Source organism: Anguilla anguilla, chromosome 12, assembly GCF_013347855.1.
Source record: "Anguilla anguilla isolate fAngAng1 chromosome 12, fAngAng1.pri, whole genome shotgun sequence".
Lineage (NCBI taxonomy): Eukaryota > Metazoa > Chordata > Actinopteri > Anguilliformes > Anguillidae > Anguilla > Anguilla anguilla.
In genome coordinates, this window is record NC_049212.1 from 18332471 (window position 1) to 18348842 (window position 16372).

Consider the following 16372-nt stretch of genomic DNA (forward strand, 5'->3'; position numbering starts at 1 on the left):
AATAAACCTCTACTTTTTAATGCCTGCATAGACTTTTTGACCAGTTTCTATAACAACCAGGAAGGGCCACGATGTGAAGGGAAAGTGATGCAGCCATTGGTGCACTTCAGAAAGAACGGGAGGTGAAGAGAGGTGTGTAGCTATTTCAGTGCCGGGAGTACAAACGAAAGGTCCAGGGCTCGCTTTTAGCGTCAGTGACAGCTCTTCTTAAATGTCAGCTTTCGAATCACAATCACAATTAGTTGTTAAAAATAACTCGGGAAAGTTATTAATGTGCTTTTTTGTCCATGAATAATATCTGTCCGAAATCACAGCTGTCAGCATGACTGTGGTGACAGAGATGAGAGGGAGTAATAGCTTGAGTTGAAATGGGGGGGAGGGGGGAGCAGGAGAAACACAGGACAGGTGGACATGGGTAGGACTTTAGGACTTTAGAAATGAATGAAGAAGACAAACCAGGTTCGGCAGTGGATCCCAACCTACATGACAAGCTGAAAAACAGCAAGTGCAATAAATGCGAAGAAGAAAGAGGGGAACTCCCATTCCAAAGTACACAAGGTAAAAATTCTTGGGCTGAATGCATGTGGGAGGGCTGGGGGAAGGGGTGTTCGGGGGGGGGGGGGGGGGGTGGACATTCATAGATCTGTCTCATTCTCTGAATGCAATCCATTAACCACTGGAAAGGCACATACCTATTATACCTACTGGAGATTGGATCAAATCACAGCAGTCAGAATAAGCAGCAAAACAATCCCACAATGGTTCGCAGGCTTTCTGGTGCGATGTCTCCTACTCTCACAAGCTTGTGGTAGCTATGCGCTCACTGGTTATAATACCAAGGCATGCTTAATCAAATTGGATTAGGTTTAGTCATGTTCCCATTAACTAAAGCTGTAATCCCCATTGAGGGCTATTTAGTGGAGTCTGAGCAGAGCCCATAGCCACTGTAATATAAGGAGCAGCGGCTCATCTACCTCACCAGGGTCTAGATGAGAGAATCAGAATTGGAACTGAAAGAATCTGCATTTTGTGATTAATGCATTAAGGGAAAAGGCATGCAAGGCCTACTGTATAATTTAAAAAAATACTCCAAATGCACTCACCCCATAAATATGTGGCTAAAATATATGGCAGTGTTATCCAGCCCATCCTCCTTTATGAGAAAGAAGCACTGGTCATTCAATTTCAGACAAAATAAATAAATAAATAAATAAATAAATAAATAAATAAATAAATAATCAATTTGAAAAATTCCACCAAAAATTCTGTAAAGCAAAATTGCAAGTTCACCGAAATCCCCTTGACACTGTGTGCTTCCCCCTCCTGCTGTGAAAAGCAAAAAGAGCGCTCACATTCTGGGTTCATTTAAATCTAAATCCTCACTGCTGCACAAGGCACTGAAGAGAAACCCAGAGAGACCCCCTGGGACAAGTTGCCATAAAATACAAACACCGATAAAAACTAATTCCATCTGCACCATTCAAAAAAAAATGAGATGATCAACAAAAAATGATGCGATGACCATTCACATGATGAAACCACATCAAACAGATGAGATAAATGAAATAAATGAGAAACTTACCAGGCTTTAGACAGAGGTTACCCCCCTAGCAGATGACCTCATCTCAACAAAGTAAAAAACCCTTAACCCAGGCACACATTCACAATGAACAGACTAGGTGGCCATAGCCTTCCACATATTAACAGTATTAAAAAGACAAAAAGTAATGAAATAATTATAGGCAACAATATCGAACACATTTTCAATAAATTTACCTTAGTCATAAAAAATATATGTAAAGATATTGTTCTATTGTGTGGACCCCGTGGTCTAGCATAGATTCCAGACTGGTGCCAATGCTGACTAGCCCAGCAGGGTAGAGGATAATTGCCTGTAGCACTGCTCAGGGAAGACAGAGGGACATTCTTGTCTCATTACACAACAGTGACCCCACCCTCCCTGGTTAGCCAGGCTTGCATAGTTTGCCTGCACAACAAATGAGGGTACTTAAATGCAAGACAGCAGAATAAAAAAAGCAGCGTTGATGTTTTCAGAAGACTGCACCAGTCTGTCCTCTACCAAAGTGACAAAGCAGGTCACAGCATGAACAAGCAGACACAATTATACACCCCAAATAAGGAGGACATTTAAGGATAGTAATTAAAAAATATAAAAAATATATAAAACACACTGTATAAAATGAAAAACAGTGTTCAAATGAGTTAATCTCTTAAAACTTACTTGTCCTCATGTGCCTATTCCTCTTAGTTTTGACTTCTTAGGTTATTTATTTATTTATTTCTATTTTTTATTTATTTTTTATTGTAAAGCGCCCTGGGATGTACGCATGAAGAGCGCTATATAAGAGCTTATTGTATTGTATTGTATTGTTCAAAATAAATATAACAATTACAATTCAGTAGTACTTTCAGAGTATATTCCTGCCCATTGCACTTCAAAAAGTTTAAGGTATACTGAATAGCTATGCTGAACAGCATAGACATCCAAGAGAATACTTACCTGTTCTCTACGTCAAGCATTTCAGAAAAGTATGAAGAAAAATAATGCATGAAGGGAAGATTTGGCCAGTTCTGATTTATAAATAAATCATGTCCAAAAAAGAACCCACTCAAATTCTGTATGCATCTAAAATAGTGTTCCTAAACAAACCAAAAATTCTTATTTGGAACACAATAAACTTAATCATTATCAGGCTTTCAGTGCTGACTGAGGCTGGTCAATGATCGCTTCCTTGTTAGTAAAACACTGCAGAGATGGTTCATGACTCATTTGTTTCAGGCTAGTTTTTTATTATATGGCTGGATAGACCAGTTGTTTATGTAGCTGCAATCCAGCAGAAAAACAACAGTATTCTGAAACAGTTTTACACTGTACTATAATGGCCAATCCCTACATCTCTGCCCAGGTCAGGTTTATGTGTTCGGACTCCAGTGGTACGCTCTGTGATTAGCTACATCAACAGCACAACACAGACAGCAGTGAGGACTCATGCTTCACCACTGCTGGTTCTCGGGAACGAGACGGGACCCGACGTAGCCTCACTGGGAGTTCTGACACTCAAAAGTGATGCAGGAGATAAACGAGGTGACTAAGTTTGTGCTCTAAAACGTTTGACTAGGTTTGCGATCTAAATCAGGTGACTAAGTTTGTGCTCTCATGCCTCCTCTACAGTAACTCCTTTGTGAGGCTGAGGTCTGGGGAAACTGGGGGAGAAATCAATGGCAGGGTAAAGGTATCAGGAGGAAAGCTAAGTCCACCAACCGTCAGCTTTGTTTAACTGAGAGTAACAGACAACAAGCAGTGAGGAGCTCCTCTAGCGTCGTAAGATTCTTTGTCAGATTTTTCTTTGTTTAAACAAGGCACTTAGACTAGTAAATTGCCACTTAACAACAGCCACGGGTCACCAAATTTACGTTGAATTTCATGCACTCATCCCAATCAGTTATGCCAAACATTACACAGGTGAAAATATCCTATTTTAATTCCCTCATATGAAATGCACTTCATGAGGAAGAGCTCTCTCAGTTTTTAGAGGCTATTAGCTGCTCAGCTACAGTTATTGTTTCACCTTGAGAATAATGATGAGCAAACAATTTAAAAAAAAAAAAAACGCTCCAATGCTCACACATGCACACACACAAAGCAGCATGTATGCATATTACGCTTGGTTGTGGAACCTAGCTCAAAGGTCGTTTGTCCTGTCCCGTCTGACCGTTTCGCTTTAGATACACCCTCTTTCTGATATATGACCAGACACTGACAGTTCTGCAGGCTGATAGGCCAGACAAGACGAGGGCCAGCTTCACACGGGAGGCAATTAACTAGCTACTAGTGCATGGCCACTGCCCCTCTCTCATCCATTCGCCCGTTACCAAAACTTCACCCGACTGTCTCCTTTGATTTTCCCCTCTTCTCCACTTTCCTGTATCCCTCCATCCCTCCAAACCCCACCCCCCGTCTCACCACATCTAAAGGTCCTGCCCTCTGGGGAAACCTGCAGCTATGGCAGCAGACAAGCTTCTCAAAGAGAGCATTCATTTTTGCCCATTATGACCTGTTATTAAAAAAATAAGTTTTTTTCATTTTATTGATGAATGCTTATGCTTATGATGCCTTTGTGGCCAACACTTCACAGCATGTTATGGTATGACAAAGTAGCCACAAGGTATTTTGGTAGTTCTTAAGACAGTCACATTGAGATCATATCACTTTTCATCAAATTAGACAACATTACTTTGCAACACACTCATCATACTGGGCTGTAACCCATACAGTAACCTATAGTAGGTTATGTCCAGCAAAGTTCTGTACCAAAATAGATATGTAGAAACACAGGATTAAATCCTTGATTCAGGTTTCAGCTAAATATATAAATATAATTCAGATAATCTCTGTTAATACCATTCACTGCCAAACGTGACAACTTGGGTAACAATATTCAATAAGTATGCATGTCAGTTCCACTCACATTTCACATGAAATTTTAAATGAAAAAAAGGCCTCAAAGGGACAAGTTAGGGACATGTAATGAAAAACTGACAAAGCTGAACTGTGGTTTTTATGTTAATGCTTGTAAGCCAATCCGTACACCTGCTGAAAATAGTCTCCCAGACAACTCGCCCACACATTGTTTAGTGTGAAACTAACATGGAAAAAGGCAGTTGGGGGGGGGGGGGGGGGGGGGTGATGCAGGGGAAACAACTCACCTTTTCAGAGTTATTATTGTGGTGATGACGTGTCCCTACTCAAATACTTTCGAAAAGGCTGAAAGTGTATTCCCACCTGACACTCTTGGCTGCCTGAAAATGTGACAGAGTGTGTAGGAGTGGAAATTTGTCTCTCCTTTCTGGATGTGAGCTTTTAATTTTTTTTCCCCACAAAAAAGAACAACTTTTCAGAAAGAAACTCAAAGACCAAGATTGCTCTGTCATTATGAGGACTATGTGTGTCTCGTACATTTGAAACAAAACTTTGAGGACGGCTAAAACAGCATCCCATATCTCGGCCCTAGCTGTGCTTTTCTGCAGTTGTGATCATTTGAAGGAAAAAAGAGGAAACACAATGATTATGGGGTACAGTACAGTTTGTTGCTAATTTCTGGCCTAATAATAACACCCAATAATGGCCTAATAATGATGATATTGATAAAAATAAATAGATGTGAATGACCACACATATTTGTGCTCCATGATTTCTTTTTTTAAATAACTAAGGAAACATATCAAATCCTTGAGTTGTAATCCTAGGTTTATGGCTAACACTTCAGCATGTGAGTACAGTATGGTTAATTTGAGTACAAATCTAACACCACAGGAAATATTTGCTGTTTTTTTAATGGTTTGGATTTAGTAGATGAAATATGTCCTTCTAGTATTCATCTGTATGGGTGTGATTTGGTAACAATAGAGAGACAGCAGCTGCCCAGGTCCCTGGCCAGGAAAATCTGCTAAAAAGCACATCCAGGATGGGCTTCGCCTGCCCCAATCATAATTATAAATACTATGAGAGCAAAAAGTGAAGACAGAATAACCTGCACCATAAGAATCCATCTTCAGTTCACGGTTTGACATGGTTACTTGTTTATATACGTTAACAAAGTATATTTATTCAGGAGAGGATAGCCGTCTTCAATAGAATAGCTTCATTGGACAGTTTTGTATCCTAAAAAACTGAAACATACATTGAAGACAGTAACATATTGAAGAAAAGTATATTTAAAAAAAAAAAAAAAAAAAAAAAAACCTGATTGCTGCTATGCTGCCACTGAGCATTATTGACCAACTTAAACAGGGCTGTGCTGCCCCCTACTGATAAGTATTTATACTACAACTTATTATATTGGTCAATTCACCAAAACTAAACTGGTTAAATTTGTCCCTTTTCCAAACCCAAGTTGTTCTGATGTATAAAAAAAAAAATTATATATATAAAGTTTTTTTAAAAAGATGACAGCTTAAATATGCAAGAAATCTAGCCAAAATAATAATACATTTCATGCTAAATATATCACTGATTTGGGCTTATAAAAAGCAGGCTGAGCTCTACTGCAGTTTCACACAGAAAATGTCAACTATACTTATTACATATTTTCACAGGTATATATCCTGGTAATGCATTATCTATTAGGTTTGTAGGATCTACATTCCAAGTTCAAACCAATCTTATCTAAGAAACTGGGAATTTCCAATGTGGTGTTTATGGCCTAAAAAGGTCCTGTCTGGAATCATAGAGGAACTGTAGGCTTTATGTAAAATCTTATCATATCAATATTTGCTGCACACCAGTCAATTATAGGTGCTGCCAAATAGAGGTCATTTCCAAACTCTTAACATAACATGTAAATCAAAGCTAATGGAGCAAATAATTACATAATGGGTTGGGCTGCGTTTCTGGTCATTTGGGAGGATTTTATGTGATTCCAAGAGATTAGTCTTTTCTTTCTCTCTTTTTTTTTTTTTTTTGCAGATGTTAAAGAGATTTAAAGACTGGCTGTCATTTGTTTTTCTTTTCTTTTTCTATATAAAAAAGTATCAATTGAAATGTATCAATGGAAATCGTGTGCCCATGGATTAAATTAGATTTTTAATTATGCCATTATGTACTTAAGTTTAAAAATGCCACAAAAAGGTTATGCGATGATCTTTTTTGAAGGTGCTCACAAATTGCTCATTAAGAACATGTGTCTGGCGGTCTGACAGTGTTTAAAAACACTGAGTGTCACTTTTTATTATGCACAGAAAGAAGGTTGACTGACTGAAGGTTGACTGTGCTGCCATTTTATTTACACAATAAAATATCATTTTTTATATTAAACATTCTCATATTCTTATCCTTCAGTGAATAAAAGCGTGTGTGTGTGTGTGTGTGTGTGTGTGTGTGTGTGCGTGCGTGTTCTTTAGAACTGTTTGATCATATATGAGAGTGAGCTATACTGTTTAGTCAAGTGTACTTTTCTTCAATTGGGTACACAAGTAGGCTAAAGAGGCACCACATTGCATGACTTAGCTTCTAGTATTGGGTTTGAGTGGAATCAAATTCAAATAAGTATCAATAAGCTGTACATGGGTGCTTTATTCCTTCAGAGCTTGTCTAATGGCTGTTCAGTGCAAATAATGCAGGGATTTTCTCACTTGAATGTTTTCTGAAGCAGCAAGCTTTAATATAATCAATTTAAAAATAACAACAATCAAGTCAGTTAGTTCTAAAATATCTAAGGGAGAGCCATGTTGTATAGGTGCATCCAGAGATGCCTGGTATTTATTCCTTTTTTATTGACTTTAGTTATGAATTTGATACAACTCTTACACTAAGTCTCAATGCAAAATTGCCCAGGCATGTCAAGAGCTATTGTGTGTGTGATTGAACTCTCACCCTCTTCATTTTTGGACAGCAACAGGCTGTTAAAAATACCCGAAGCTTTCATCAATAACACAAGTAGACCGCAAGAACATTTATGCTGCAGGATCACAATTTATTTATCGTGGTTGTTGGGCCTACTTCCATATGTTATACGTATAAGATGCATGCATATAGTATACATGACTAAAATGAAGAAACATGCTATTGATTTCTGCAGGGATAGTGGGCCCTGCAACCACTGTAAATAAATAGTTAAAGTCTTGGGACGGTACACTTCCATACATTTCTAAGGACTACTGTGTCTAAATTTTGTTTGAAGTGGGAAGGATATACTGCAATGATTAATAAATACATCAAAGGTTCGGGCTAAAGTTGTAAAGGTGTAACACACACCCACTTCTTTTAATCTCTTGGCAAGCTATTTTACAATGGTGTACCCTGTGTACATAAGCACTGAACCAGCCCTCTGGGTCGATGAGATTTAATTACTACATATATGCGGTTTCAATTCAGACCTATTAGTATTAAACATACAAAACATAACTGATGTATAACAAGAGACTGAGTATTGCCTGTGGCAAGTTGCTCTTGCTTTCGGTGTGCAATGATCATCAGCATTGAATAAATTGACTTGTGTTAAAATATTTAAGGTATGCACTCATCAATTACAGAATACTAGAAGAAATGCTACTCACAGGTAATCTGGTGCTTTCTCTAGCTGGAATGGGCAAAGCTTCAGTTTTGCATCAAACAAAGGGAATTAATTATTATGACTCAAATATGAAAAGAATGCTCCTTGCACATGAGCAAGTGTACACTCAGGCAAACGAACACCTCTAATTGCACATATGCACAAGGCTAAAGTACTCATTACCTAACACCAGCTGACAAATTCTGTCTCCACCAGTCCCGAAAAATAATAAATAAATAAAAATTAGGAATGGTTTTTGTTTTGTTTTGTTTTGAAACAAGAATCACGTGTCTCCTTAAAAAACTGCCTTGACCCATCTGTTTTCAATCGCCTTGAATCAAATAATGATAATAATTATAACAATATTATATATATATTTCGTTATTTTATATATTCTGTATATCTGAAGGGTTTTTAATATTCTACATTTTATACGAACACAGCAGAGCGTTGCAGACACCATCGCAACCAGAGGGGGGAACCAAACCATAAAAATACATTTAAATGAAAATGAAATCATTTGGAGAAACTGGTGAAATGCCTTATTTTTTCTCCTTGGTTTTACTTTCCTTAACGTTCCTAAACGTATTTCCTCAGTGTCGTGTAAAGCTGATACATAGCCTCCTGATTGTTTAATCATTTCGGCTCTGTACTGTCCTTTCGCGCACACTGCCGCTGTATTAAAGTTCAATGGACTCACTGAAGTCTGAAAGTGTATGACGTCATTTGAACTTCGGTAAGCTTCAAGTTTTGCGTTCCACGCTCAGTTCGTCAGAAGAGCGCTCAGTCCGCAGGGTGCACAGAGAACGCGGGGATAGCAAACTTAAACAGAGACAACAGTGGAACTACAAAAAAGTAAAATACATACATTATGTATGAGTCACCACCTGTCGATTGAGGATAAAAAAGCTCATTCAAATACAAGATAATGAGGAATTGCGACCGCTGAACAAGGAGAAACCAGAAAGGTAAACGCTCACGGTTTTCAAAAAAAGTTTGGAAGAGTTTCTGGCATGGTTTTTTTTTGCGTGTTTCATGTCCTTGCAAACTTTTCGACCCCACTAAAACAGCTTTCTCTTCGCTGAATGTGTTTGGGAAACACTAGCATTTTATTACTTATTACTGTTGGTCATTGCACTGTTCGCCTTGAAGTACGCGATGCTGTGATTGAGTTCTGTGCATAGGTTTGGATGCCAACCTGGTCGCTTCAAGGTTCAAAGCTTTTCTGTTTGACCCTTTGCTTGGGTATCGAGTTAAATATTAAAAATCTACTAACGTCACTGAGCAGCAAAAAAAATGTTTGTGCGTAATTTTGCTGCGATTCTCAATGGCTCACTGACCAGTGTGAAAACATTTTCTCTGGTTCTTCAGTACTGGTGTGCTCTTTGATACATGCGTTTGTGTGTTTTTCTGCGTTTGACTGATTTGGATCCAACATGGACACAATACTTAATTGTCTCCAGATTTGGAAGAAAATGAAAGTACAAAGGGAGGAAATTCAAAACGTAGAACTAAGGGTTAGATAATATACAACACATCAAAATGTATACACGCATTAATTCAGCAGTGCATGTTAAAGATTATTGGTAGTTTTTTTTATTGTTTAAGCCAGAACGGCACTTTTACATTAAATTATCCATTGCCATGCAGCGGTTTCAGGTGTTGGAGTGCAGGAATTCCAGAGATGTCTTTATGCTGACCTAGAAAGGTTTTAAAATACTAATGCTAAAATTCACCACTAGCTCATTGGAATCTTACATATTATCATAAATGAATTAATGGAATATATATTTTTGTAGAGGCTCACCTTGGAATCTTCGGCACTTTCTATGTGATTTCAATGTTTACGCGTTGAGCGGCTTGGATCGGACTTGGCTTCGCTGCTTGCGTCAGTGGATGCGCTATGGAAGGCGGAAACGATGTAGATCTGTCCAATAACAACATCACTCCACGGTGGAAGAAAAGGCCAGTTAATGGAGCCGTCTCAAGCAGGCCCAATCCCAGGCCCCTCAGCGGTCAGACAGCGGGTGTTTTAACGGAGGACAAAAGCGCCTTCACCTTGAGCCAGCCCGCCGAGAAGATCGTGGCCTCGCCCGGCGGCCCGGCCGTTTTGAAGCATGTCCTCAACAAGCCCTCCCGCAAGGCGAGGGTGGTGAGGAGCATCAGCATCGGGCATCTGTCCAACGGGCGCTTTACCCTGTCCAAGCTCAAGTCGGAGGGCGACAAGCCGAGCACGGACAACCGGGCGCACCACGATGTGGACGGGGCCCAAACGGGGAACGGGGTGGCGCACAGGCAGGACAGGCGCCCACCCTGCGACCGGCACAGGGATGTGCAGAAGCGGTTGTCCAGCCCCATGACCCTGACCTCTCAGACAGATCAGATTGTCTTCGGCTCCAGTCCTTCGGACACGCCTCTTTGGAAAACGAGCTCTCCCACTAACAGCTACGGCCACCTGTCCCCCCCAAACCAGCCGCCTGAGGCCCGAAGCCATTCCCCTTCATCCGGCACACCCTCCCACCCCCCCTCACCCCGCACACCCTCCCACCCCCCCTCACCCCGCACACCCTCCCACCCTCCCTCACCCCGCACACCATCCCATCCCCCCTCGCCCCGCACACCCTCCTGCCAGCCCTCGCCTCGCATCTCTTCCCACCCCCCTTCCCCTCGCACACCCTCCCACCCCACCCCACCTCACACACCCACCCATCCCCCCTCACCTTGCACCCCCTCCCACCCCCTCTCGCCCCACACACCCTCTCACCCCCCCTCACCCCTCACCCCCTCCCACTCCCTCTCGCCCCTCACCCCCTCCCACCCCCTCTCACCTCACACACCCTCCCAGCCCCTGTCACCCCACACTCCATCCCATACCCACTCGCCCCACACACCCTCCATCCCCACCCCACCCCGCACCCCCTCTGACTCCCCTACACACCCTGCCCCACCCCTGGAGGACAGAGACGTGGTGCTCCTTCGTCAGACTTCAGGACCATCCCAGGGCCCTGACAGTAAGCCCCAGCCCACGTTCGTCCTGAGCACCCACAGTCCGGTGGCCCAGAAGATGGGCACCCAGCAGCTCATACCCCGGGGCCTGGCCTCTGACGTGCGGCTCTGCAAGACTGCCCAGGGTAACCATGGGAACCACGGTAATGTGGGCCAGCTGGAGCCCAGCAAGCGGGCGCTGCGGGCCATCAGCATGGTGGAGACGGGCTCCTACTTCTCCACGGGATGGGGCGATGCTGAGGTGGACCCCAACGGGGACGGTGATGGCGACAGCCCCGGGATGCTGAGGAGGGGCCTCCGATCCACATCCTATCGCCGGGCCGTGGTCAGCGGGGTGGACATGGAGGTCCCCAAAACTGACCCCAAAGCTCATCGCCTGTCACAGCCAGTGCTCAGGGGGCTGCCTGTGGACAAGGAGCAACCCTCCAGCCCAGGGAAGGGAAAGGTAGGCTACGCCTACTTATTTTCACAGCTAGAATGTGCCTGCAGCTAAAAGCGTATGTCCCCGAATTGAAGGAAAGACTTGTTTACTTAATTGGGTTTGGGTTCTTTCTAAATTGCTCAAGGGTTTCAGCCCTAGTGTTTTTATCTTCTGCGTTGGAATAATGTATAATAGTTATAGTCTTATATGTGTATTTCAACTGCATGTATGGTTGCCTACCTTAATTTGGTTGTCTGCTGTATTAGTGTGGCACTTTCACATTAGAGGGAAGGGATGCTGGAGTTCATGAGAATATCCATAAACAGGCGATTCTCATCAGCTAGCGTACTCTGTTCATCCTGGGGATTTTATTGGTTCAACAGGGTAGCATAAAGCTGCCTTCCAAACTAACAGATGATTTGCGGGGATTAGAAAAAAAAACAGCTGTGTTCCATTAGCCAATTATGTCCGCTATGGGCCCCTGCTGTCGCCACGCAAATTTGGGGGAACTCCGTCTCGTCACTTTGCGCCTTCCGCACAAACGCATTCAGTAGCCATCGCGGGCCAACCCCGCTGACCTCCGGCCGAAAGTCATCCAAGCCGTGCGCCTTCGGTGTGGAAACAGCCGCCATAAATGAACCGGCACAGGTGACCTTTGGTTGGCGGGACGCGCGAGGCCCGAAGCCAGAGTAGCAGTAAATAATCTTCCATCTGTGTCTTTGTTCATCAGAGTAACGAGAAGAAGAAAGGACTACAGCCTCAGAGAACATTCGATAACGAAGGTGAGAGGGTGTCATGGATTTTGTACCGCTAGTCTGTTTGCTTTATGAGAGGGGAATCTAGCTGTGCGGTACTGTATTTCAGTCTGCACCTGTCGTCCTCACTGTTCCTGCTCTTAATGTGTGTAATGTTGCTTCATTAGGGTTTACTCTATGGCTATAGTGGAGGTGATTCTCAGTGTTAAAGATGTGTTTTCTGGTAGACCAGATGTGAAGGTATGTATAGGTTGTCCATGTATTGTTGTTTGTGTGTATGTCTGCATGCAGACAAACATCTGTGTGACTTACACATCGCCCTCCAAAACGGTTTTCAAATTACATACTGGCTGTCTGCTTCACTGCAGACCAGGATGAGTACAGGAGTACTCGCTGGTCTGAAAACACATTGAAAGAATGTAAATATTGAGGTTGTACATTGCAGCACGCCACAGCTACTGATCGTGTTGCTTCCCCCCGTGATCTCGCCGTGTCTGTTCAGAGGACGAGGTTCTGTACCAGAACTATAAGGAGAAGGCCCTGCACAATGACTCCGATGAGGACGCCGAGGCCAGGGAGCCCAAGCCTGATGATCGCATCGTGGTTCAGTACAGACCCATACGGACCTCCTGGAGCCAGCTCAGTGTGGTGAGGCTTTACTACGCAAAACACAGCGTACACACACACACACACACACACACACACACGCACGCAGTACAGACTCATGCCCCTCACACACAGTTATTGGGCCGAAGGATGCCTGAAGATTTAACGGTGTTGAGTTGAGTCCAGGTCAAGGCAGCGTTCCTTATGGACGGGTCAGGGAGGAGCAGTCTGCTTCAGTATGCCGGGGTGGGGAGATAAACAACACCCCCGCGGAAAGGCTATGGATATTTCCCTCCAAAAATGCAGGGAATGTGGAGAGAAGAGACTGTGGTTCCTCTGGTATTGACACATTACGTAATCCCGTTTGGAAGCTGGATGGCCCAGTTTTAATGGTATTTTCCAGCTAATCAGGCGTGTGAATGTTCCCAGACTGAGGAGGCAGGAAGAGGAGTTGGCCCTCTGGCATCTTACGCACGCAGTCTGAACACTGATCCAAGCACTGTGGGGTTCCTCGTACTCCTGCCCGCGTTCAGTAATTGGTCATCAACACTATGCAGTTATTTATAGGAATGAAGCTAAGGAGTAGTGTTTTGCCTCGACATCAGCCTAAGCACAAGGACGGCTCAACAGTGCCAATAGCCAAGATTAAGTTAAAAATGTTTATATTAAAGGTGTATCAGAAAAGAAATAAAGTGCAAAGTATGTAGCCAATGCGTGCATGTTGGGGAAAAACCCCTTAATTCAGGAATAAGCTGTAGGTCAGTGGAAAGACACTGAATTGTTGTATTGTACCATGTCAGAGTTATCTGGCACCTGGGAATTGCTGTTTTTTTCCTGTGTTTTGTTGATGGGAAAGTCCGGATATTTGAACTTTGCCCCGGTGTTCTTATTTCCCTGAAATGGGGATCAGAGTAGAAACGATCAAGGTTTCAGTTTCAGTTCTGAGGTATGGCAAAAACTCTTTTTTTGGGGGTTTCCCCAGTGTTTGTGTGGGATGCGGACGGGACAGAAAGCGAAGTCATCGTTTGAGAAATTTGAGAAACGCAGAGGCTTGGCTGCCTGGAATGGTTCTTTGGAAACGGGCGATGTAAAGCTGCCCCGCCTTTGTGCCATCCTGCTGTGTTTGTTTTCTCTGTTTGTCCAAAGGCGCTCGAGGTGAGGTTGAGGTGAGGCTGAAGAGCAGGCTATTGCCAAGAATCTGTGCTTCGTTTCCTCTTGCTGCAGCGAATGCTCAAGAGTGGCTGGCTGCGTGTGTTTTGAAGAGGCTTGGAAGGAGCTCGTTGACAGGATTTCCTGGAAAGCTTTCACCCTGAGACAGTGGCCATGGTTTTGAATCTTAGGGAAGATACAGCCATTTGTACTTTTCCCCTTCTTTTTTACATTTACATCTGATTGCCTTGCAGATGTGAACTGGGAGAATGCACAAACCATTGAATTCATTGTTTTGGGCACCTTACCTGGCCTGGCTGAACTGAAGCTATTTTTGTATTGGCTTTATTGGACTTTCTGTTTGACCAGGTTAAGAATTAACAGAATGTGCTGCGGTGGCTCCAGGGGAGTTGCGAGTGAAATGTGATAGTGTCATGCATTAAGACAGAGACGCGTGCAAACATGTACATATCCTCAGTGTGAGTGCACGCACATGACACAAGATGTTTTGGGAAAGTCTAAGGAAGGTCAATCAAAGCAACAATGGGATACATGCACTGTAAAATGGGAACAGGGACAGAGATGTAGTTGAATGAATAAACACATGCATACACTGTACTGGAGCAGCATAATATCACTGGCCAGCTGTATCTTTTGATTCTTATGGCAGCTGTTTCTCCCCAGTAATGTGTAAGCCACATGTCCGGATGCTCTGTGATATTCCACTTTTGGACATATAGCATATACGATGCAGTTGGAAATAATGCTGATGTTGTGGTGTTGGAAGTAAAGCGCTGTCATTGGTTTTGGAAATGAAGCTTACTTGATGACAATGGAAATAAAGCATATTCCTGTGTCCTTCAGGTTAAAAAGAGTGGAATTTCCCAGAACTTAACCCCAGAGGAGCGCAAAAGACAAGAGGTAAAATCAAATTTTTTCCTGTAGAGAACTTCTATTAGATTCCTGTAGCTAGATGCTGTGTTTCTGGGTGGGGCTCTGAACTTGTGACATCATCCAGAAACCTTCTTCTTCACTGGCTGCTGGGGTGAGGGAGGCTGACCTTGACCTCTGGAGCCCAGCTTAGATGTGCTATTTCCCAGGGGGAGTATAGGAGGTTAAGGGGGGAGGGGCTGTAGGGGCTGTGGTCTCTCCAGTTCTCTGGAGCCAGGCTGGCCTCTCCACTGTGGGAACAGTCTGTCCAGGAGCCCTGAGGCAATCGAGGAGGAGCTGACAGTTTGGTGCAGTGCATGCTGGGAAGTCTCTGGACGTACAGTGTACACGAGCTGGTGGGTGGAAGAGTAAATATCCCCATTAGACCAATAAATAAAACCCTATAAAATGGGGGAAATATAAACACAACAAACAGACAAAGGATGTGAAAAGAGCTGAGTGGTGTGGAGGCAGTAGTTCATGGACAAATTCCAGGATGTTTAGATAAATAAATGGTGATCTTTAAAGTTGTTCCCTTTAAGAGAGGACAATGAATAAATAAACAAGTGGATGGAGAGGCAAGTGTTTCTCATCTCTCAAGCCTTTCTTTGACTCTGCCTGTTCCCTTCTCTCCGTTTCCGTCTGGCACAGGCGATCTTCGAGGTCATTTCCTCCGAGCACTCCTACCTGCACAGCCTGGAGATCCTGGTGCGCATGTTCAAGAACTCCACAGAGCTGAGCGATACCATGACCAAAACCGAGAGCCACCACCTCTTCTCCAACATTGTAGATGTGTGCGAGGCCAGCAAAAAGTAGGCCTCGAGTCTTTTAACCATTAAAATGTTCCCTTCCCCAGGCTTGTGCAAATAAATGTATGTACTACTTCAGACTCTAGGCTTGATTTCAAAGTTTTGCCATTGTGGTTGCTGCTGTTCAAAATCTATCAGGTTTGCCATTTGAAAACGCATTCTGCTTTCCCTCTTTGTGATGGTTCATACTTCAGCAGAATTCCTGTGAACCTTTGCCCTGAGAACTACTACACTGGGTGAACATTAAATGATGTAATCAGGAAAGTCTATGTACTAATCTGATAAGTCTTCAGGTGCATTTATATCAGTAATTAGGTGATTTCCATGCCCACAAGTCAATTTTCTGGGGAGTGGTTGTGTCCTAGTCTTGCCCTGGTGTCTTTATTTGCCTGTGAAGGAAACCTGTCAGATCAAAGCCTGTTTCAACCTGAACCATTTCTGGAGTTAATGTTGAGCCAATCACATATTCACTAGCAAATATACAATGCAAAAATATATTTACTTTGTGTTTTAATTACTACGTTGTATTTTGTGCAGTTACTCTACAACTTTGTCATCCATGTAGTCTTTTATAGTTTACCTAAGAAATGGCCCCAAGGACATACGTTACTAACTTTGCATTTG

At 43.0% G+C, this 16372-nt stretch overlaps 1 protein-coding gene across 1 annotated transcript in view; it reads left to right on the forward strand.

Annotated features, from left to right (window-relative positions):
- The first annotated feature begins 8803 nt into the window (after positions 1–8803).
- The window catches only part of LOC118209944 (rho guanine nucleotide exchange factor 26-like), a 33717-nt gene continuing 26148 nt past the window's right edge, over positions 8804–16372 (forward strand). Inside the window, exons 1-7 of the mRNA XM_035385675.1 lie at positions 8804–9040; positions 9872–10605; positions 10918–11523; positions 12230–12281; positions 12757–12902; positions 14874–14930; positions 15591–15751. Coding sequence (XP_035241566.1) covers positions 9976–10605; positions 10918–11523; positions 12230–12281; positions 12757–12902; positions 14874–14930; positions 15591–15751 — 1652 coding nt within the window. The 5' untranslated portion in view covers positions 8804–9040; positions 9872–9975. The remainder of the gene's footprint in view (positions 9041–9871; positions 10606–10917; positions 11524–12229; positions 12282–12756; positions 12903–14873; positions 14931–15590; positions 15752–16372) is intronic.